Raw genomic sequence first — 23,761 nt, forward strand, 5'->3', positions numbered from 1 at the left:
AGATAACTCATATGTGCTACTTTTTGTGTATACCCTACTTTGATTTGTACCTGTGCTCTTCAGGGCACAGACCATATAAGTCTGCCCAGCACTATCCCCGCCTCCCAACCACCAGCCCCGCCTCCCAACCACTGGCTCTGGCACAGACCGTACAAGTCTGCCCAGCACTATCCCCGCCTCCCAACCACCAGTCCCGCTTCCCACTACCGGTTCTGGCACAGACTGTATAAGTCTTCCCAGCACTATTCCCACCTCCCTACCACCAGCCCCGCCTCCCGATCTTGACTAAGCTCCTGAGGATCCATTCCTTCGGCACAGGATTCCTTTATGCTTATCCCACGCATGTTTGAATTCCGTTACTGTTTTCATTTCCACCACCTCCCGCGGGAGGGCATTCCAAGCATCCACTACTCTCTCCGTGAAAAAATACTTCCTGACATTTTTCTTGAGTCTGAGCTTCTTATCTTTCCACCTAAACCAACCTCTCCTCTTCCCCCATTCTCTATTTCTGTGGATAACACTCTCATCCTCCCTGTCTCATCAGCTCGTAACCTTGGGGTCATCTTCGACTCCTCTTGCTCCTTTTCTGCACATATTCAACAGACTGCTAAAACCTGTCGTTTCTTTCTCTACATCACCACCAAAATTCGCCCTTTCCTTTCTGAGCACACTACCAGAACCATTATCCACACTCTTATCACCTCTCGCTTAGACCATTGCAACTTGCTTCTCACAGGTTTCCCATTAAGCCATCACTCTCCCCTTCAATCTGTTCAAAATTCTGCTGCACGATTTATATTCCGCCAGTTTCGCTATGCTCATATTAGCCTTCTCAAGTCACTTCGTTGGCTCCCTATTCTTTTCCGCATACACTTCAAACTCCTCTTACTGACTTACAAGTGCATTCACTCTGCAGCTCCTCAGTACCTCCCCACTCTTATCTCTCCCTACAGTCTTCCCCGGTAACTCTGTTCATTGGGTAAATCTCTAATCTGTACCCTTCTCTTCCACTGCTAACTCCAGACTCCGTTCCTTTTATCTTGCTGTACCATATGCCTGGAATAGACTTCCTGAGCTGGTACGTCAGGCTCCATCTCTGGCCGTCTTCAAATCTAGGCTAAAAGTCCAACTTTTTGATGCTGCTTTCAACTCCTCTTACTCACTTGTTCAGTACACATGTACTATCATTCCCACCTTAGTAATTCCCTTATTAATTCCTACGCCTGGAATAAACTTCCTGAGCCCCTACGTCTTGCCCCATCCTTAGCCACCTTTAAATCTAGACTGAAAGCCCACCTCTTTAACATTGCTTTTGACTCGTAACCACTCGCCTCCACCTACCCTCCTCTCTTCCTTCCCGTTCACATTAATTGATTTGATTTGCTTACTTTATTTATTTTTTGTCTATTAGATTGTAAGCTCTTTGAGCAGGGACTGTCTTTCGTCTATGTTTGTGCAGCGCTGCGTATGCCTTGTAGCGCTATAGAAATGCTAAATAGTAGTAGTAGTAGTCTCTTGTAACCAGAGCTAATATTGTGATGTCATAATGCCTCAGGCCACCAATAAGAGCCAACCTCATCAGTGATGTCACAATGGCTTGATTGTCCTATACTTGGCTCACTTTTATTACATAGCTCTTTGAGCAGGGACTGTCTTTCTTCTATGTTTGTGCAGCGCTGCGTACGCCTTGTAGCGCTATAGAAATGCTAAATAGTAGTAGTAGTATTTGTCCTGTTTGTCTGTCCTAATTAGACTGTAAGCTCTGTCGAACATGGACTCTCTCTTCATGTGCAGTGTATGGCGCTGCGTACATCTAGTAGCGCTATAGAAAAGATAAGTAGTAGAAGTTATGGTAGTAGCTCTCAGGCATTCACACCTTTGCTGTTTTATGTGGCTATTCATACATTTCAGAAAATACACGCCTAAGTGCAAAACCTGTCTCCAGGAATGCCACTAATCAGGTCAGACTCACTTATTACTATTTGTTACATTTGTATCCCACATGTTCCCACATATTTGCAGGCTCAATGTGGCTTACATAATACCGTGAAGACATTCGCCAAGTCCGGTACGGGATAAGCACAAAATGTTGTAGTGGGATAGGGAAGGTAAGATTCAATCAAGTTGGGTTTGAGGTATAAGGGTTTGTTAATGTCCAATACAATCTTTGATAGTGAAGTGTTGAGTCATTTAAGTTGGGTCAGTCGGATATGCCTTTCCGAATAGGTGAGTCTTTAATAATTTTCTGAATTTTAGGTGATCGTTAAGTTGTTTTCACCCTCTTGTGGCAGTGCGTTCCACAGGCGCGTGCTTATGTAAGAGAAGTTGGACGCATGGGCTGTCTTGTATTTTAGTCCTTATGTATTTGCAGAATATATTTGCAACAAGTCTATACACCTGGCAATTTTACATAAGGTGATTTCAGCTTAGAGAACCCTTTAATGGACTCCCCTGCTGACTATCCATACTTCTGAAACACTGCTGGACAGAAGCCCACATGTTTTTTTAAGAAACAGCTAATTAGAATGTGCCAATCTTTCCTTGGCATTCAGAGCAAGCCATGTCTGGAAACTCACCATAAATTGGTGAGGGTATCACATAAATCCTAAAACATTTCAGACCCTTAAAGCTCCAGGAAGTGCTGAGGAAATGCCACCAGTGGAAGTGGCTCTGGCACACGGGAGGCTTACCTCTGTTGAGTGCAATGGGTAACACTAAATGCCTAGACAGGACCGGAGGACTAGCTATATCCGCAATGTCAATAAATCCAACTATTTCCAGATCTGAAATAAGAAACAAAAACAAGAGAAAGTTTGGAAGGAGCATTCTGGTTATAAATAGCTACCAACTGAGGGCTTTATTCACACTGTCCCCCCACCCCCAATAGACAAAGAATGTTTGCAAAAAAAAACAAAACATAACAGGGCCTCACTTCTTATTCTGCTGTACCTTACTTCTGTTATCACATCCTGAGCATTTTATGGCATATAAGAAACCCCTGACTGACTGAAGGGGCACTTTGTGAAGCATTTAATATTTAACAAAAAGGGGGTTTTAAAGGAGAAATTAGGTCTTACCTGATAATTTTCTTTCCATAAGTCCTTCCCACTATGTCCCATCAACCAGCAGGTGGAGACAGAGAACTGAAAACTGAGCTGAGGCATTTCTCTTGGCATCCAGTTCAGCTCTTCAGTGTTTATGTACTACTACTTGACATTTCTAAAGCGCTACTAGGGTTACGCAGCGCTGTACAATTTAACATAGAAGGACGGTCCCTGCTCAAGGAGCTTACAATCTAAAGGACAAGCAGTAAGGAGAAAATCAGAATAAACACAACCTTAAACAAGTAGCTAGCGTAACACTAACCAGACGTGCAAACGTGTGGACCTCTCATCTCTGAACAACTTGTAGAGAACAAGAGATATGCAGGAAACACCATGCAAGGTGACAGTCATTATTTGATCCATTGGGTGGGCCTCTGGAATACTGGGAAGGACTAATGGAAAGAGAATTAATCAGGTAAGACCTAATTTCTCCTTCCATTACATAGATCCCCACTATTCCAGAACCAACTGAATGTTTAAAAACAATCTCTAGAGTGGGTGGGATCCTGGCACCGCCGCCTTGAGGACCAAAGCCACAAAGCTGGCTTCCGAACGCACCACAACTTCCAACCTGTAGTGCTTGTCAAAGGTATGCCGCATCAACCATGTCACCACCTTGCAAATATCTGCCAGAGACAGTAAGCTAGTCTCTGCCCATAGAATGAGCCTGTAAGGCCTGAGGAGCCTGCTTCTCCGCAGGCAAATAAGCTGATGCAATAGTCTCCTTCAGTCATCTAGGAATTGTGGGCTTGGAAGCCATGAGGCCAAGCCTCTGTTTACCAAAAAGCACATAGTCTGTTCGATTTGCAAAACTCATTTGTGACTTCTAGATATCTAATGAGGACTCTACGACATCAAGAAGCTTCAAGGAAAAATAATGAGCCTCCTCGTCCTCTATGCGAAAGGATGGAAGCTCTACAGATACCACTTTCCGAAGAAAGGAATGAACTATGCACAGGGAAAACCCCCACCTCAGAAAAGCGGAGATAGGGATCCCTATAAGACAGCCTGAAGCTCCGAAACATTATGTGCCAATGCAAAAGCCACCAAGAATGCCGTCTTTAGCTTAAGATCTTTCAAGGAAATACTTTTTAAAACAAATAGGAATCAACATTTTTTCACTCAATGAATAGTTAAGCTCTGGAACTTGTTGCCGGAGGATGCGGTAACAACAGTTAGTGTATCTGGGTTTAAAGAAGGTCTGGACAAATTCCTGGAGGAAATGTCCATAGTCTACTATTGAGACTGTCGGGTTCTCGAGGCAGAACCGGAATACGTGAGCCCTTGGGCCACTGCCGAAGAGCAGCAGGCAAGACCACCCTGGAACTGGATACACAGAAGAGCAGGACTGGAACTCTGGACTGGAGTAGTACTGAGGCAGGCAACTAGAACAGGCAGAACAGGAACAACTTCACCTGCGCTTGACCACCGTTCCTCCGGAGTTGAGCTCCAGAGTGCGGGTGGCTGGCAGGACTTGCAGGATAAGGCAGGAACTGAAAATCCAGAGAACCCACCCTGGGTCCGGGATACACGAGGGAGACTAGGCTAAAATCTAGACTCGGACTGAAAGCTGCATGCAGCCACTAAGCCAGAAACACAAGACAGACCAAGGGGACAAGACGTACACAAAGGCTATGCAGAGACAGGATTCAGGATATACACTCAGGATATATACACTAGCTAGGCAGACAGGATTCAGGATATACACTCAGGATATACACACTAGCTAGGCAGAGACAGGATTCAGGATATACACACTAGCTAGGCAGAGACAGGATTCAGGATATACACACTAGCTAGGCAGAAGCAGGACTCAGGAAATACAAGCAAGCTAGGCAGAAACAGGACTCGGGATATACAAGCAAGCTTGGCAGAGCAGACAGAAAAAAACCCAGGAACTAGCAGAGTCTTAGGGCAGGCAGCACACAGAGGAAAAACCAGGAGCTAACAGAGTCTTAGGGCAGGCAGCGGATAATAGAATAAACCAGGAGCAAACAGAGTCCTTGGGCAGGCAGCGGATAATAGAATAAACCAGGAGCAAACAGAGTCCTTGGGCAGGCAGCAGATAATAGAATAAACCAGGAGCAAACAGAGTCCTTGGGCAGGCAGCAGATAATAGAATAAACCAGGAGCAAACAGAGTCTTTGGGCAAGCAGCAGACAATAGAATAAACCAGGAGCAAACAGAGTCTTTGGGCAGGCAGCAGGCAGAGAATAAACCAGGCACTAGCAAAGGTCAGGGCAATGGCTGAAGCTCAGGAGCTAACAACCACTGACAGGGAACAAACAAAGGCTGGAAGCTAAATAGCTCCAAACACAGACAGGGATCAAACACAGACTGAAGCTTCAGCAGCTCCCAACACAGACAGGGAACCCACAAAGACTGAAGATTCAGTGGCTCCCAAACACAGAATGGAGCACCAGAAGGACTAGCAGTCCACAGACACACAAGCAGAAGGGCAGTGCCCAAACAGAAGGACTGGCAGTCCACAGACACAAACAGCAGGTGGGCAAGAGCCCCAGAGAAAGGCTAAGTAGCAGCGCAACAGTGCTCTCACTAACCTCACGGCCTACTGGCATAACACTCTTACTTACTATGCAAAGGCCCTGAATGCAAGCACAGCACTCCCTTATGAAGGCTCTCACTGATGATGTCACCTATTGCAGGACAGGAGCAGGGAACACACTCATACCAAGGAGAGGCTTGGAACACATAGGAAGGGCAGGCAGGAGCCATCTTGGAAGCTGGAAAAGAACAGGCGGAAGCCATCTTAGATGCTGGCTCCCCAGAGAGGCATAGCCCACACAGGTGAGGTCTAGTGAAGTAATCAGCATACGGAGACAGAGACAAAACTAACACAGAAACAGACAGAAGCCAGCACAGATGCTGACCCCCAGAAATAAGGTAAGTCTGAGGGTGATCACGGCCACAGACGTGACAGTACCTCCCCCTCAAGACCCCCTCCCCGGACTCCATGGGGAGTTCAGGTGTCCAGGGGTAACTGTGGTGAAACCTCTGGATGGATTTCAAAAGCCAAACATGGATCGCTGGACTGGAAGCAACAAGGAAGTCCAACACTTGAAGACAGGAGCGGGGCTTGAAGACCGGAGGCTTTTTCGAATCCCCGCTGGGCAGAATCAGGATCTTGGATGCAGCAAGAGGAACAAGATTCAAAAGGAACCCTTCCCTGAGGGAACCCACAACGTCCTTGACCTCCTGGCAAATCCATGTAGTGACAGGAACAAGGCTGGAGCCAATACCCACGCTGAAATCAAAAGCTGGACAAGGGCCCAAAGTGGCATCCTACTACTACTACTACTAGTTAGCATTTCTATAGCGCTGCCAGGGTTACGCAGCGCTGTACAAGTTTAAACATGGGGAAGGACAGTCCCAAGTCTTGACGGGAACTAGAAGTCTGAACAGAAGCAGAACTGGGACTGGAACCTGGAGTAGTTGTCGCGGCTCTGAGGTCCCGTTAGTGTAGGTGAGCTCTTGAGTTTCCTGAACTCCGCAGACCAGGAAAACCGAGCACCCCGAATCTTCACCCGCGGCGACCGCCGTTCACCGAGGGTTGAGCCCTCAGCTGTGGGCGGCCAGCAGGACTGCTGGAACCACGGGGAACGGCTGGCCTGGTCGGATCTGGTTACAGCGTCCTAGGTAACGTGGACTAGCGGGATGGCTAGCGGACAACAGGAACGTACGCTGACTAGACAGTAGCTAGCACAACGGCTAGTAGACTTGAGGTACCGCACAGTCTTGGAAAAGGCTAGCCGGACGGCTAGCTGTCTTGATGAACAAACACAACTTGGAAAAGGCTAGCAGGGCGGCTAGCAGTCTTGAAAAACAAACAAACTTGGAAAAGGCCAGCCGGACGGCCAGCAGTCTTGAAGAACAAACAAACTTGGAAAGGGCTAGCAGGACGGCTAGCAGTCTTGAAGAACAATTAACCTTGGAAAAGGCTAGCAGGACAGCTAGCAGTCTTGAAGAACAATTAAACTTGGAAAAGGCTAGCAGGACAGCTAGCAGTCTTGAAGAACAATTAAACTTGGAAAAGGCTAGCAGGACAGCTAGCAGTCTTGAAGAACAATTAAACTTGGAAAAGGCTAGCAGGACAGCTAGCAGTCTTGAAGAACAATTAAACTTGGAAAAGGCTAGCAGGACAGCTAGCAGTCTTGAAGAACAATTAAACTTGGAAAAGGCTAGCAGGACAGCTAGCAGTCTTGAAGAACAATTAAACTTGGAAAAGGCTAGCAGGACAGCTAGCAGTCTTGAAGAACAAACAGGCTTGTAATCCTCTTGGCAAGACGGCTTCAGACAGGAAAACGGAAGCACTGGTTCCCCTCCGTGCTTCCGTTTAAATCCCCCGCTTGCCTTGCCTGCAGAACAGCTGGCGCCAATCGTCTCCACCCCAGCCGGCCACTGGAACCGGATAGGTCCCTTCATTTGATGGGCGGTGTTCCCAGGAAGATGCGCCAATCCGGCGCGGGTGGGCGGAGCCTCCTCGCTGGTCCTGCTGCAGCGAGGAGGACGCCGACGTCGGCGCCGCCATCTTGGCTGGCGGGTTTCACTCTCCGAGGCCGGCGTTAGTTCTTTCGGATCGCCGGCCTCGGAGCACTCCATCGTCGCGGTGATCCCCGCGGCAGCCTCCACCCGTCGGTCCGCGCTCCCCTGGCGCCTTTGACGACCGCCACGGGCCGCGGGGCGCCAGGTAAGAGCCCGGAACGGGACAGTATCCTCCCCGGAAGACCCCTTCCTTCGAGGCCCGGGCTTGGATGGATATTGAGCATGGAAGGCTTTGACCAGTTCTGGAGCATGAACATTAGCCACGGGTTCCCAGGAATTATCTTCGGGGCCAAAAGATTTCCAGGATAATAAGTAATATAGTTTTCCCCGCCGCCACTTTGAGTCGAGAATCTCTCTTACCTCGTACTCCGGTTCTGGGGACACCTGGAGATCCTTTTCCTGGGCTGGAGGCGGGTGCCATCTGGATTCTCGGAACCTCTTCAATAGCGAGATATGAAAGGCGTTATGTACTCGCAGGGTGGCGGGTAGCCGCAAGCGATAGGTTACTGATCCAATTCGTTCTTGGATGGCATACGGTCCCACGTATCGCTGACCCAGCTTACGGGAAGACCCTCGGAGTCTCAAGTGTTTCGTGCTTAACCATACCTTCTGTCCTGGCTGAAGCACGGGGGCGGGCCGCCGATGACGGTCAGCAAAGAGCTTGTTCTTGGTCGCGGTCTTCTGTAATTGTTCCCTAGCCATTCTCCAGACCTTCCGTAGGTCGGCGACCACCTGGTCCCCAGCTGGCGTCATGGCGGTAGCCGGGAGCGGCCCTGGAACTCGTGGATGTCGTCCATATACCAGGAAGAACGGGGACTGTCCTGAGGAGGAATGGGTACTTTGGTTATATGCGACCTCGGCCCAAGGAAGTAAAGAAGCCCAGTTATCTTGTCGTTGGTTAACAAAGGCTCTTAAGAATCCTTTCAGGGTTTGATTTATCCTCTCAACCATGCCATTGGTTTGTGGATGGTAAGCGGATGAGAAATGGTTCTCCACTCCCAAGGCCTTGCATAACATTCTCCAGAAACGGGAGGTAAATTGGGGCCCTCGGTCACTGATGATCCTGGTGGGCAGTCCATGTAATCGAAAGATGTGCTGAATAAATGCTTGAGCTAGAGCGGCGGCCGTCGGAAGGTTCACAAAGGGAACAAAGTGAGCCATCTTAGAGAATCGATCGATCACCACCCAGATCACCGTATGACCCTGGGACCGTGGTAATTCCGTGATAAAGTCCATGGATATCTCCGTCCAAGGGCTGGTTGGTACGGGCAAGGGTTGTAGGTCTCCTACGGGAGGTCCTCCTATTGGCTTGGTTCGGGCACATATCGGGCAGGAAGTCACAAACTGGAAGATATCTCTTCTCATCTGTGGCCATCGATATTGTCGCGAGATGAATCGGAGCGTCTTGTGATACCCGAAGTGCCCGGCCCATCTTGACGAATGTCCCCACTGCAGCACCTTCTTCCGATCCGCGGCCGCCACGAATCTCGGGATTTGGGTAAGCTTCCCCGTGGCCCCACTAAGACAATCGGGGTCTAGCATGGGGTGAGTCTCCGTAGTCTCTTCTGGTACCTCAAATGCCCGAGAAAGCGCATCGGCCGGAGTATTCTGGGAGGCTGCCCGGAACACCAGTTGGAAATGGAACCTAGCAAAGAATAATGACCACCGAGCCTGTCGGGGATTCAGCCGCTGGGCCTCTTGGAGGTATAGGAGGTTCTTATGATCCGTGATGACCGTAAACCGGTGTTCCGCTCCTTCCAGTAAATGTCTCCACTCCTGTAGTGCTAGTTTCAGGGCCAAGAGTTCCCTATCCCCCACCGTATAGTTCCGCTCGGCTGGAGAGAATTTTCGTGAGAAGAAGGAGCAAGGTTGACGCCGGCCCTCGGAGTTGATTTGAGAAATAACCGCTCCGGCTCCTAGCGCGGATGCGTCCACCTCTACCGTGAAGGGCTTCGCAGGGTCAGGAGTCACCAGAATAGACGCGGACTCAAAGGCCTCCTTGACTAGACGAAAAGCCGCTTGCGCCTCTGGCGGCCAATCCTTGACCCTTGCGTTCTTACGGGTGAGCGCCGTCAGCGGTGTTGTCAAGCTGGAATAATGGGGAATAAATTGGCGATAATAGTTGGCGAAGCCCAAGAATCGTTGCAAGGCCTTCAGGCTCTTCGGTTGGGGCCACTCCCGAATGGCTTGGAGCTTGTCTGGTTCCATTTGTAACCCTCCTGGGAGCAGAATATGCCCCAAAAATGGTAAGGAGTGCTGATGGAAGGCACATTTACTCAGCTTCGCAAAAAGGTGGGCTTGACGTAGGCGGTGCAATACCGCCCGGACATGGCCCGAATGCTCCCTGGGGTCCTTGGAGTAAACTAGGATATCGTCCAGATATACAATCACCGAGGAATGGCGGAATTCTTCTAGAACACAATTGATCAGACGTTGAAATACCGCAGGGGCGTTACACAGACCGAATGGCATTACCCGATATTCGAAATGTCCCTCATGGGTATTGAAGGCCGTCTTCCATTCATCCCCTGACCGGATTCGTACTAGATTGTAGGCTCCCCGTAAATCTAGCTTCGTGAAGATCTGGGCCCCTTGCAGTTGGTCTAAGAGCTCCGGAATGAGGGGCAGAGGGAACCGATCTTTCACGGTGATGGCATTTAATCCCCGATAGTCAATACAAGGTCTCAGGGTTCCATCCTTCTTGGCGACGAAAAAAAACCCCGCACCGGCTGGGGAGGTCGACGGCTGGATGAATCCTTTCCGTAGATTTTCATGGATATAGTCTCGCATAGCCTTGACCTCTCCGCGGGACAGTTTGTACAATCGACCCCGCGGAGGCACGGTGTCTGTCTTCAGATTAATGGCACAGTCAAATGACCTATGAGGAGGTAATACTTCCGCCTCCTTGGGACTAAACACATCGGCAAAGTCTCTATACTCCGCAGGCAGGGAGCTCCCTTCACGTGGTTCTTCTCCGGGCACCGTATTTAACGCCGGACAGCATCCAGCCCGACCCTTACAACAGGTCTCTTGACAGGAAATGCCCCAAGCTTGAATCTTCCCTCTGGTCCAGTCAATAACTGGGTTGTGGTATCGTAACCATGGTAGCCCCAGAACCACCGGGTGAATGGTCCGGGGTAATACTAAGAATTCGGCCTCCTCCCGATGGTCCTCTCCAACCTGCAATCCTAAGATCGGCGTAATCTCAGTGACCGGTTGTGGAAGGGTAGTTCCCTGGATGGAGGTTATTCGCAGCGTTGGTCTCTGGGGGAGCATGGGCCAGCCCATTTGCTGGAGCAGTTCGAGTCCAATAAAATTACCCCCAGACCCCGAGTCCACCAGGGCCCGGGTCTGAAGCGTGGCCTCCTGCCACCGCAAGGTCACTGGTAGGACGAGCAAGGTCTCCTGTAGGGGAGCGGAGTGCCCCAAGAAACCTCCCCTCAGGGTGCCTTGGGGGGAGCATTTCCCGGCCGGATCGGGCAAGTCCGGAGGAAATGCCCAGCCTGTCCACAATAGAAGCACAGCCCCTTAGACTGTCGTTGTTGTCTTTCGGCGGCCGTCAACCGCTGCCGGCCCATTACCATGGGCTCCTCTCCGGGCTCCGTAGCGTCCCGGCTCGCCTGACGAGAGGCCAACCCTTTGCTCGTCTTGGGGAACCCTCGTCCCCACTTCTGCCGCTCCATCCGAGCTCTGGCTCGCTCCTGGAATCGGGTGTCTACCCGGATACAGAGTGAGATGAGGGCATCCAATGATCCGGGAACGTCCCGTCCGGCCAATTCATCCTTGATTCGTTCTTGTAATCCCTCCATAAAAATGGCCATCAAGGATTCCGGATTCCAACGCAGTTCTGCAGCTGCGGTACGAAACCGGATGGCATAGTCGGCCACTGTACCCTCTCCCTGATGAATCCGAAGCAGCTCCGATGCCACGGAGGAGGGTCTTCCCGGAATATCAAACACCATCCGGAACCGGCGCTGAAATTCGCTATAGTCCTCCAGAATGGGATCCTGTTGTTCGTCCAGAGGAACCACCCAATCCCGGGCCTTTCCTGTACACAGGCCCATAATGTAGCCTACCTTACTGTGATCTGAAGCAAAGGCCTCCGGTTGCATCCGGAAGGCCAGATTACACTGGTGGAGGAACCCTCGACAACCTGCTGGGTTCCCGTCGTATCGTGCCGGCTCAGGGAACCGAGGTCCCACTCGGAACCCTCCCATACGGGGAGCTGCTGCGGCCCCTTGGACCGCAGCGGCCTGGTTCTGTACCTGAAGCGCGGAAAGTTGAGAACATACATTCTGGAGCGCCCCAGACAGGGCATTAAGCTGTTCCTGTTGCTGCTGTAGAACCTTGGCCAGGTCCCGCAGATCCGGTTGTGTCGGCGAGCTCATGGCTTCCGTTTTCTGTCGCGGCTCTGAGGTCCCGTTAGTGTAGGTGAGCTCTTGAGTTTCCTGAACTCCGCAGACCAGGAAAACCGAGCACCCCGAATCTTCACCCGCGGCGACCGCCGTTCACCGAGGGTTGAGCCCTCAGCTGCGGGCGGCCAGCAGGACTGCTGGAACCACGGGGAACGGCTGGCCTGGTCGGATCTGGTTACAGCGTCCTAGGTAACGTGGACTAGCGGGATGGCTAGCGGACAACAGGAACGTACGCTGACTAGACAGTAGCTAGCACAACGGCTAGTAGACTTGAGGTACCGCACAGTCTTGGAAAAGGCTAGCCGGACGGCTAGCTGTCTTGATGAACAAACACAACTTGGAAAAGGCTAGCAGGGCGGCTAGCAGTCTTGAAAAACAAACAAACTTGGAAAAGGCCAGCCGGACGGCCAGCAGTCTTGAAGAACAAACAAACTTGGAAAGGGCTAGCAGGACGGCTAGCAGTCTTGAAGAACAATTAACCTTGGAAAAGGCTAGCAGGACGGCTAGCAGTCTTGAAGAACAATTAAACTTGGAAAAGGCTAGCAGGACAGCTAGCAGTCTTGAAGAACAATTAAACTTGGAAAAGGCTAGCAGGACAGCTAGCAGTCTTGAAGAACAATTAAACTTGGAAAAGGCTAGCAGGACAGCTAGCAGTCTTGAAGAACAATTAAACTTGGAAAAGGCTAGCAGGACAGCTAGCAGTCTTGAAGAACAATTAAACTTGGAAAAGGCTAGCAGGACAGCTAGCAGTCTTGAAGAACAATTAAACTTGGAAAAGGCTAGCAGGACAGCTAGCAGTCTTGAAGAACAATTAAACTTGGAAAAGGCTAGCAGGACAGCTAGCAGTCTTGAAGAACAAACAGGCTTGTAATCCTCTTGGCAAGACGGCTTCAGACAGGAAAACGGAAGCACTGGTTCCCCTCCGTGCTTCTGTTAAATCCCCCGCTTGCCTTGCCTGCAGAACAGCTGGCGCCAATCGTCTCCACCCCAGCCGGCCACTGGAACCGGATAGGTCCCTTCATTTGATGGGCGGTGTTCCCAGGAAGATGCGCCAATCCGGCGCGGGTGGGCGGAGCCTCCTCGCTGGTCCTGCTGCAGCGAGGAGGACGCCGACGTCGGCGCCGCCATCTTGGCTGGCGGGTTTCACTCTCCGAGGCCGGCGTTAGTTCTTTCGGATCGCCGGCCTCGGAGCACTCCATCGTCGCGGTGATCCCCGCGGCAGCCTCCACCCGTCGGTCCGCGCTCCCCTGGCGCCTTTGACGACCGCCACGGGCCGCGGGGCGCCAGGTAAGAGCCCGGAACGGGACAGTAGTATCCAAAGCTGGGCCGGGATTGGGACCCAAACTGGAATCAGAAGCTTGACTGTGACTGGAACCAGGAGCTGGACCGGGGTCAGGAGCTTGACTGGCACTGGAACTCAGCGCGGCCTCAGCTTCTTGGCTGGTACAGGAACTCGGAGTAGACTCAGCATCTTGGCTGGAACTGGAACTCAGAGCGGGCTCAGCATCTAGGCTGGAACTGAAGCTTGGAGTACACTCAGTTGCTTGGCTGGAACTGAAACTCAGAGTAGATTCAACAGCTTGGCTGGAACTGACACTCCTCTGGCTGGACTGGGACGTCTTTCTAAGCCGTCTCCTTTCGGCGTTGGCTTCAGGAGTAAGCCACAGGGCAGGCTCCAAGAGAAGACTGCGGCAGTACGCATAGAGCGTGATAGCAGGATCAAAAGCAGAAACAGGACTTCTCTGGACCCCAAGCTGTTGAACACGCCTTCTCTCAGCAACCGCTTCGGGGGTATTCTCCAAGGCTGGATCAGAACAAAGTTTATCACAGTACTCTTGGAGCGTCATCTCATCATTGAGCAGAAACTGACCAGCAGAAACTGGACGCCCACACTGGTATCAGGAACGGAACCGGGACTAGGACACGGGCTGGCATCAGAGTCTGGAGTGGAACTAGAACTCTGAACAGGAATGGAACTGGGGCTGGACCCCGGACTGGAATCACCCTCTTGCTTGGAACAGGAACTCGAGGCGCCCTTTGCCTCCTGGCTGGGACGGAACGTTAACTGAGGCTTGGCAGAAAATACCCCTTACACAGGGATCAGAGGCTCGGTCTGAAGCGCCACTCGAACTGGTCTCAGGAGCTTGATTGGAGGTGCCATCTGGACTGGAAGTGGAGGTTCAGTCTGAAACACCCTTCAGACTGGCATCGGAGGCTTGGTTAGAAGCACCCCTCGAACTGGACTCAGCGGCTTGACCGGACGGGTCACTTGGACAAGAACCGGAGGCTCGACCCGGAGCGCCACTCGAACAGGACTTGGAGACTCAGTTAGAAGTGTCCCTCGGACTGGACGCAGAGGTTTGACTGGAAGCGCTACTCGAACTGGAATCAGAGGCTCCGTATGAAGTACCCCTTGGACTGGACTCAGGAGCCTGGGTGGTGGCACAACTTGAATCAGAGGCTTGGTACGGCGTCTCACTCGGCCTGACCTCAGAGACCTGGTCAGGACCGTCCCTCAGACTGAACTTAGCTGGAAGCGCCACTCGAGCTGGAATCGAAGGCTTGGTTGGACGCTCCCCTCGGTCTGGACTCAGACCCAGGCTGGGCCCGAGATCCCGAACAGGAACTAATCTGGAACGGTAACCCAGGTCGCTCTGTAAAAACTGCTGAGGAGCCTTGAGCGGGGGAATTCCACAGCGCCTTCTTTCAGCCTCAGCTTCAGGAGTATCCCGCAGCAGTGGGTCCTCGCAAAAAGCATAGTCAACTAGGTGAGCAGCTGGATAATGTGAGCCCACCCTCACCCTGCCCACAAATATATGGACAGTATCTGTCCATTCAGCAATTCACAATAGCCTGATACGTATGTTCTGCAAATATATGGATCAGGCAATTAAGTGTTCCCTGGCACCGATGCATAAATGCTTTTTAATACATGTATTTATTGTGTTTTATTAATCACATTTACAGAAAGCTTGAGATTTTTGTTACATTTGTACCCCGCGCTTTCCCACTCATGGCAGGCTCAATGCAGATTACACCCTTCTTCTACCCCGGATCTAGTAACAATAATAGCAAAACCCATTAACCACCCTCCCCCATACCATAATTAATTTCCAAATGAATGTCCAGTGGCGCTGTGGTTCACAGTGTAATCCCCATAATTCTGAATGCAAATCTATTTATTATTTGAACTCGGTTCACAGCTATTCATTGGTAACGAGGTGAGTTAGGTTCATGTACTGTGGGGACAGGGAAACTCTTGGCTGCCTGCACTATAAGGCCTCCATTTACTATCCATTTTCCCCACAGGCAAACAGTTGGAGAAAGCTTGTAGTAAACAGACCAAGTCAGTGGAGGGTGAAGAGACTCATCTTATGTCACAGGGAGCATCAGTGGCATCTAAACCCTTGGTTCTCAGCCCCCTACTCAAATCGCAAGTATTGCCACACTGGGGCAGACCAAAGGTCCATCAAGCCCAACATCCTGTATCCAACAGTAGTCAATCCAGGTCACAAATACCTGGCAAGATCCCAAAAAAGTTCAATACATTTTATGCTGCTTATCCCAGAAATAGCAGTGGATATTCCCCAAGTCAATTTAATAATGATCTATGGACCTTTCCTTTAGGAAGCCGTCCAGACCTTTTTAAAACCCCGCTAAGCTAACCACCTTTACCACATTCTCTGGCAACGAATTCCAGAGTTAAATTACATGCTGAGTAAAGAAAAGGTTTCTCCGATTCGTATTAAATTTACTACTTTGTAGCTTTATCGCATGCCCCCTAGTAGTATTTTTGTAAATAGTAAACAAACGATTCATGTCTACCCATTCCACTCCACTCATTATTTTATAGACATCTACCATATCTCCCCTCAGCCGTCTTTTCTCCAAGCTGAAGAGCCCTAGACACTTCAGCCTTTCCTCATAGGGAAGTTGTCCCATCCCCTTTATCATTTTCGTTATTCCACTCCATGCCTAGACATAATCTTTGCAAAGAGAGCGGTGCTACCGCTGACAAAACGTTTGATGAAATGCACATGGATGGAGTCAGAACATCTGTTGAGTAAGCTCAGCCCATGTATTTGCTAAGAAAAGGCGATAATATTAAGTTCAATAAAGCCCTCAACCTCCACTGATAGAACTGTAAACTTCATTCACTACCACACTGTCAGCCGGTGCAGCTCCTTCACAATCAGAATACCGTGAACCCCAGAACCAGAGCCTGTTAAAATCTTTGCAGCCATATTCAGGACACGTTAAGGCTGTTCCTTACAGAATATCACATTATATTAACAGGTCTCGGCTGCTTCAAGATTTCATTCGACACATACCATCAAGTTTCAGCAATGCAAACCCTTTGCAAGTCATTCCTGAACAGCTGAGGATATGTTGTACTTAAAATGAGCTGAAAGATTTGAGCTGTTCGGCTTATAGATGTATTGCTTATTTAGATAACTGGTACTGTGTCCTAATGAAATGATTGAACTGTTATTACAGGAAGGGGAGGATGGGGGTCTAAAAAAGTTGGTTAAATGTTTGATGACAGATTATATCAGTTTGTTTTTACTATGTACAGTTTTATATTTGAATTCCTGGATATGTGTATTTTTGGTGGTGTTTACTATGAATGGTCATCAATAAAACAGTTGAAACATAAAATAAGCTGAAAGATTCCTTAAAGCAAACAATCCAACCTGTAACAGTCTGGTGTTACCTGTATTAATGTGCTTGGGGACGGGATCAATTTCATCATCCAGTATGACTGGTTCTGGCCGAGGAAAGACCTGCACGTCTGAGTTTAAGTGACCACATTTCAGAACAGCATGGAAGGGGGTATATGCCAGATCGATTAATTTCCTAGGATCAATAAAAAGGAACAAAATCAGAGGAAAAAGAAAAAAAAAAAAAGAAACTTGCTCACATTGCATTTCTTCCATCTTTTCTAACAAACTTCTTTTTCTGCAATTGTAATGCAAGAATATGCAAAATGTATTTAATAAAATTGGTTCTGCAATAAAGACTTTGCTAAGACAGCACCACTCAGAATTATAAAGTATTTTTGAAAACTGTAGTACTACTGAAAGTGGCACTGCCTACAGAAATCCTACACAGATTCCCAGGGAAAGTGCTGCAGTACAAGCGCCTCGACTAGAACCGAAATGAGAACTATAAGAACGTAAGATTAGCCATACAGGGTCAGACCAATGGTCCATCTAGCCCAGTATCCTGTTTTCCAAACAGTGGCCAAGCCAGGTCACAAGTACCTGGCAGAAACCCAATTAGTAGCAACATTCCAGAACCCCAAAGAGTAACAAGATTCTAGAATCCCCAAGAATAGCAAGATTCCATGTAGAACCCCAAAGAGTAGCAACATTCCATGCAACCAATCCCGAGGCAAGCAGTGGCTTCCCCATGTCTGGCTCAATAGCAGACTATGGACTTTTCCTACAGGAATTTGTCTAATGTAACAGTAGCCATACTGGGTCAGACCAATGGTCCATCTAGCCCAGTATCCCATTTCCAAACAGTGGCCAAGCCAGGTCACAAGTACCTGGCAGAAACCCAAATAGTAAAACATTCCATGCTAAAAATCCCAGGGCAAGCAGCGGCTTCCCCACATGTATCTCAATAGCAGACCATGGACTTTTCCGCCAGAAACTTGTCCAAACCTTTTTTAAACCCAGACATGCTAACTGCTGCTACCAGCACACGCAAATGTCTCTCATGAATATTCACTGTGGATATCCTAAAAACCTGACTGGCTGAGGTGCCTCCAGGACCAGGTTTGGGAACCACTGGTACAGTGGTTAATATCACGATGGGGAATTGTTGTAATTATGGGAATGAGTGCAAACTGCTTTGAGTTTCAGTACAGAGAACACAATAAATTAACAGATGACAAAACTTGTTTGCTTGGTTGCACACTAGTGAGTGGAAGTGAGTGCACTTACCCAAACATGGACTGCACGTTTTTCAGGCAGAGGGGTCCATCTATAGTGAAGATCTGGCCTTCCCCGTTGTTTAAATCAATCAGACGTTCCAGGTAGTCTAAGGATTCAGAGTTCTGCAGCTGCACCAGAGCAAACACATGGGTACTTACAGACAGCTTGCTGTGTCCAAGACCCCTTTATAACCACAAAGTTTTACACTGCAAGTCCCATCAGCCACAACACCTGGGGCAATATATAGCTATGGAATTTTATATATACATACACTGTACTTTTATAAATGCATTGTGCAAAAAAAAAAAATCTCTCCCTCTCCACACATACAGCGAGGTGTTTTTTGCACTGCGTTTTTAAAAGTACACTCACACTAGTTAAAAAGAAATACACTCACACTAGTTTTTAAAAGTACATTCTTATTGTTTTCCTCTCATTGCAATTCCCCCAACGTCCTATTTTTCTAAACTTTACAATCCTTTTCCATTTTTAAGTACCTACCCCCCCCCCCCCTAATTTCTGTATACATTCTGCACTCAGGCTGTCTCGCCAGCTCCAGCTCAAATCCTGTCAGTAACACTGACAGGATTTAGTGTTGATGCTTCATTTAGGATTTGGGAGACTCGCGCAAACATTATAAAATCAGACCACTGCACTCGCTGCTATAACGGGCACCAGTTCAGTTTTATGATGTGAAGAGAAACCTCTCTGCATTTTTAGATAGCGCAATGAGCAACATCAGAAATGAACAGCCTGCATATATATCAGATCAATTTCCAATAAAACATCTCAGGAATAATTGGACCTTTCAAATTATTCCTACATTCTGCAGCACAATGAAGACAATTCTATAAACTTTACACGCTAAGAACGTGTAGAAATCATTACAATAACAACATACATGGGTAAATGCCAAAATTATGCCTAAGCGCTATTCTATAAACACACTAATTCTTATCATTTCTGTAGCGCTACTAGACGTTCGCAGCACTGTACACTGCACATGAAAGAGACAGTCCCTGCTCGACAAACAGGACAAATAAGGGATAAGGGAAGAGGAGTTAAAGATGATCCCAAGGTTACGAGCCGACGAGACAGGGAAGATGAGAGTTTTATCCTCAGAGATAGAGAATGGGGGAAGAGGAGAGGTTGGTTTAGGGGGAAAGGTAAGAAGCTCAGTCTTGGCCATGTTTAGATTCAGATGATGGTGAGACATCCAGGCAGCAATGTCAGACAGACAGGCTGACCTTGGGCCTGGATTCCTGCTGAAATTTCTAGTGTGGAGAGGTAGATCTGGGAGTCATCAGCATAAAGGTGATATTGAAAACCACAGGATGAGATCAGAGCAACAAGGGAAGAAGTATAGATGGAGAAAAGAAGAGGTCCCAAGACAGAACCCCACGGTACACCAACTGATAGTGGGATAGAAGTGGAGGAGGACCCACCAGAGTATACACTAAAAGCACAATGTAGAAAACCAAGAAAGAACAGAGCACTGAAATCCAAGTGAGGAAAGCATCTCGAGAAGTACATGGCAATCAACAGTGTCAAAAGCAGCAGATAAATCAAGAAGGATGAGGACAGAATAGATAACTTTAGATCAGGCCAAGAACAGGTCATTGGAGAATTTAGCAAGCGCTGTTTCAGTTGAATGTTGAGGGCGAAAGCCAGATTGACCAAGAATAGCTTGAGGTGAAAGAAAGTCAAGACAACGGCGGTGAACGGCGCTTTCAAGTATCTTGGATAGGAAAGGAAAAAGGGTTGATGGGGAGATAGTAGGAAGGAGGGTTGATGGGGCGATAGTTGGAAGGGAAGGTAGGGTCCAATTAAGGTTTTTAGAGGAGTGGTGTAACTACAGCATGTTTGAAGGCATCAGAAACAGTTACAGTGGAAAGTGAAAGATTGAGGATATGAAAGATTAGAAGAGATGACAGTAGGAGAAACAGTGCTGAGTAGATGGGTAGGAATAAGATCAGAAGGGCGGGTAGTCAATTTAGAGGGGGAAAGAAAATGTGCAGTTTCCTCTTCAGTGATTTCAGAAAAGGAGGCAGGGGTTGAAGGAGAGTTGACAGAATGGACTGGGGGAAGGAGACTTGGTTGAGAACTCAAGGTTAACCTGGTGAACCCTATCATGAAAGCATTCAGCCATAGTCTGTGGAGAAAGTGAAGGCACTTTGAGGAGAGAGTTCAGTGTGGCAAAGAGATGTCGAGGGTTTGAGCCAAGAAAGTTTGTCTAGTGAATCTAGTAGTCCTGTTTGGCAAGTAAAAGAGCAGACTGGAAGGAGGTGAGTAAGAATTTGAAATGTATGAAGTCAACATGGGCACGGGATTTCAGTCAAAGGCATTCAGCAGATCGGGCACAGGAACGTAGGTAGCAGATTCTAGAGGTCAGCCAAGGCTGCAGTTTGGTGCACCTTACAGAATGGGAGGAGTGAGAGTATCCAGAGAAGAAGAGACAACAATATTATAGGAAGAGACAGCCTCACTGATAGACTTGGATAACATAGTGGTTGAGAAAATGGAAGAAACACTGGTGGAGAGAGTGCAAAGGTCAACAGCCTGAAGATTCCTAAATGTATAAGGTGGAGATTGGGTGGGACTTGGGGGATGTAGGGGTATTTTCCTGCTATCTAACCTTTGCTGGTCTGAGGCCTGTCCAAGCCTGAACCATCTTTTACCAACTAATATAGATTCTACAGCCTGTGCCCTGAATGCATCTGAAACCATCAGAAACCAGCTTTTTATAAAGGAAAATTACTGCTTGGCATACCCATGATGACTTCATCCAAGGACACATTGTTTACTGCAAACTAGCCTCCGGTTATCTCCTGGGAAGTGCGGAGGAGCTTACCTCATTGAAGATAATGTCTCCGGGAGTATATGTGAATCAAGAGGGAGGTTGCTACCATCAGCCTCATGACTGATAAGACTTTTTTTGCTGCTATCACAATAACTTGCATTGTTCACCTTGAATTCTGCTGGTCAGAAGTACACAGTTTGTGATTGGTTAATAGGTATCACCTGACCCAGAAAGATGCCAATGTTGGCCTGACGAGGAAGAAGTGAAGAGAGAAGAGAAGAGACCTGTTGGTGGATAGATTGCTTTGAGAGGTGCTAGAGAGAGACTGATTTTTCTAAAACACACCAGTGATAAGCTGACAAGGTCAGTTCCGCTGCAGCACTAAGGCCTTACTTGAAAGACTGCGTAATCAGTATACAGAGTAAAGACCTTGGAATTTATTCCTGGACTGAGATAGACTTGCAGTGAATTCTGCTAGAGTTTCAAAGGAGGAATCCAATTCTTCACCCCACTGAAAGTCTGCAATAAGAACTGCAGGGTAAGAGGAAGCAGGATTTACTACATACTAGTAAAAGAAGCCCGTTTCAGAGCAAATGAAACGGGCGCTAGCAAGGTTTTCGTCGCCAACACCCCCCTCCCTCCCTCCCTGCCAACCCCTTCGTTGTTCTGCCATTGCTCCACCCTTGAGGGCGGGGCCCGGAGCGATTTCCCACCCCCCCGCCTCCCTCCCTGCCAACCCCTTCGTTGTTCTGCCATTGCTCCGCCCTCGAGGGCGGGGCCCGGAGCGATTCCCCCCCCCGCCTCCCTCCCTGCCAACCCCTTCGTTGTTCTGCCATTGCTCCGCCCTTGAGGGCGGGGCCCAGAGCGATTTCCCAGCCCCGCCTCCCTGCCTCCCTCCCTGCCAACCCCTTCGTTGTTCTGCCATTGCTCCACCCTTGAGGGCGGGGCCCGGAGCGATTTCCCAGCCCCGCCTCCCTGCCTCCCTCCCTGCCAACCCCTTCGTTGTTCTGCCATTGCTCCACCCTTGAGGGCGGGGCCCGGAGCGATTTCCCACCCCCCCCGCCTCCCTCCCTGCCAACCCCTTCGTTGTTCTGCCATTGCTCCGCCCTCGAGGGCGGGGCCCGGAGCAATTTCCCACACCCCGCCTCCCTGCTTCCCTCCCTGCCAACCCCTTTGTTGTTCTGCCATTGCTCCGCCCTCGAGGGCGGGGCCCGGAGCAATTTCCCACCCCCCGCCTCCCTGCCTCCCTCCCTGCCAACCCCTTCGTTGTTCTGCCATTGCTCCGCCCTCGAGGGCAGGGCCTGGAGCAATTTTGGTGGCTTCACCACCACGAACCTTCGAACCTTTTTGAAGGAAGTCAGAGCTTGGCTTCACTGACGTCAGTGTCCTCAGAACGTTGAGGGTGAGTTTTATTATAGTAGATAGTTCAAGGTATAGTTAGTCCATGGTTTTTATCTGTGAAAGACTAGTTTGTCTCAGGATTTGTGGTCTAGTAGGATAACTCGCTGCTAAGAGTGATAATCTTTTATCAGGATATATTGCATAATCTCTCATACACATAGTTTACTTAGCTAATCATATATCTTTATATATATCTATCTCTTGGTGATCTATATTTTTGTAGTGCAAAAGTATATTTTTGTAACTTGCTTTGCATTTGCCATATTGTTATTTTTATACCTATAATAAATAATATATTCTCATTTGTGGCATTTTTCCTTTTATTGGTAGTCAGTCTGGCAGAAACCTAAGCTCAAATAAGAAGTGCACTCATCCTCTAAAAACGTGTCCAGAACAATTGCTATCTAGTAATTTTCTGCCAGCCCAAGTACCTTAGCCTACAGAATTGGGGCTCGTCCTACTGTTCACATAATAGGGACGTCTCCTGCTGATTCCACAGGGAAAGGGTGTTTAAATGTGAAAGTTATCAGATGATGGTCAAAGAAGTGAAGAACTGAGGTGCAGAAACTGGAGAGTGAGCAGTTGGAAAAGATGACAAGATCAAGACAGTGGCCATTCTACTGAGTAGTGGTAGTGCAGCACAGCTGAAAATTGAAGGAGGATGTTAAAACAAGAAACTGAGCGGCATAAGAGTCAGAGGGATCATCTGCATGAATGTTAAAATCCTCAAGAATGAGGAAGGGAGAAGAGGGTTTGAGAAAGAAGGAAAGCCAAGTCAGAGAGAAAGGGACTGATACTCAGAGAGGCAGAGGAGTGAATAGATGGATTCAGTGGACTTTTGAAGGAAGAAAAGCAGCGAGACTGAGGTGGAAGAAGAGGCTGAAATCTACAAGAGGATGAGAGTAGTAGTCCAACACCACTTCTGCGGCCAACCAGGTGAGGTATATAGGAGAAAAGGTAACCTCCAGGACACAAGGTATGGGAGGATATGCATACAGACAACCTGTCCCCCAATAGAGGAGGAAGGCATCTGATGCTAGTCTGTCATAGACCTGACGCCTGGAACAGAACTGAAGGACCTTGTGATTGATCTGAGTGGCAAAGAGATCCACCAAGGGGGTGCCCCACGCTCAGAAGATCTTGCAGCAATACCCATATTGAGACACCACTAGTGTGATTACGTTATCCTGCTCAATCTATTGGCCAGGGTGTTGTTTTTGCCTGACAGATAAGTGGCTCGAAGGAACATGCCATGTCGGCGAGCCCAATGCCATATCTGGACAGCTTCCTGACACAGAGCGTATTATCTGGTGCCGCCCTGCTTGTTGGTGTAATACATGGCAACCTGATTGTCTGGATGAGCATAATTTGATGAGATAACCGATCTCTGAAACCTTTACAGTGTTCCAGATCACCTGGATTTCCAGAAGATTGATCTGAAGATTCATTTCCTACATGGACCAAATATCTTGGTTGTGAAGCCCATCTACATGGAAGTCCAAGAGTCAAACTGGATTGAATAGTCCACTACTGAAG

General features: G+C 48.7%; 1 protein-coding gene across 4 annotated transcripts in view; it reads right to left on the bottom strand.

The window, feature by feature from the left end:
* Positions 1-23,761, bottom strand: part of INTS14 (integrator complex subunit 14) — a 74,042-nt gene that overhangs the window by 28,975 nt on the left and 21,306 nt on the right. For all 4 annotated transcript variants that reach the window (XM_030189783.1, XM_030189780.1, XM_030189781.1 and 1 more), the window contains exons 5-7: positions 18,034-18,152; positions 16,797-16,939; positions 2,691-2,783 (exon numbers count right to left, since the gene is read on the bottom strand). In XM_030189783.1, the coding sequence (XP_030045643.1) occupies positions 2,691-2,783; positions 16,797-16,939; positions 18,034-18,152 (355 nt within the window). The remainder of the gene's footprint in view (positions 1-2,690; positions 2,784-16,796; positions 16,940-18,033; positions 18,153-23,761) is intronic.

Source organism: Microcaecilia unicolor, chromosome 1, assembly GCF_901765095.1.
Source record: "Microcaecilia unicolor chromosome 1, aMicUni1.1, whole genome shotgun sequence".
NCBI lineage: Eukaryota > Metazoa > Chordata > Amphibia > Gymnophiona > Siphonopidae > Microcaecilia > Microcaecilia unicolor.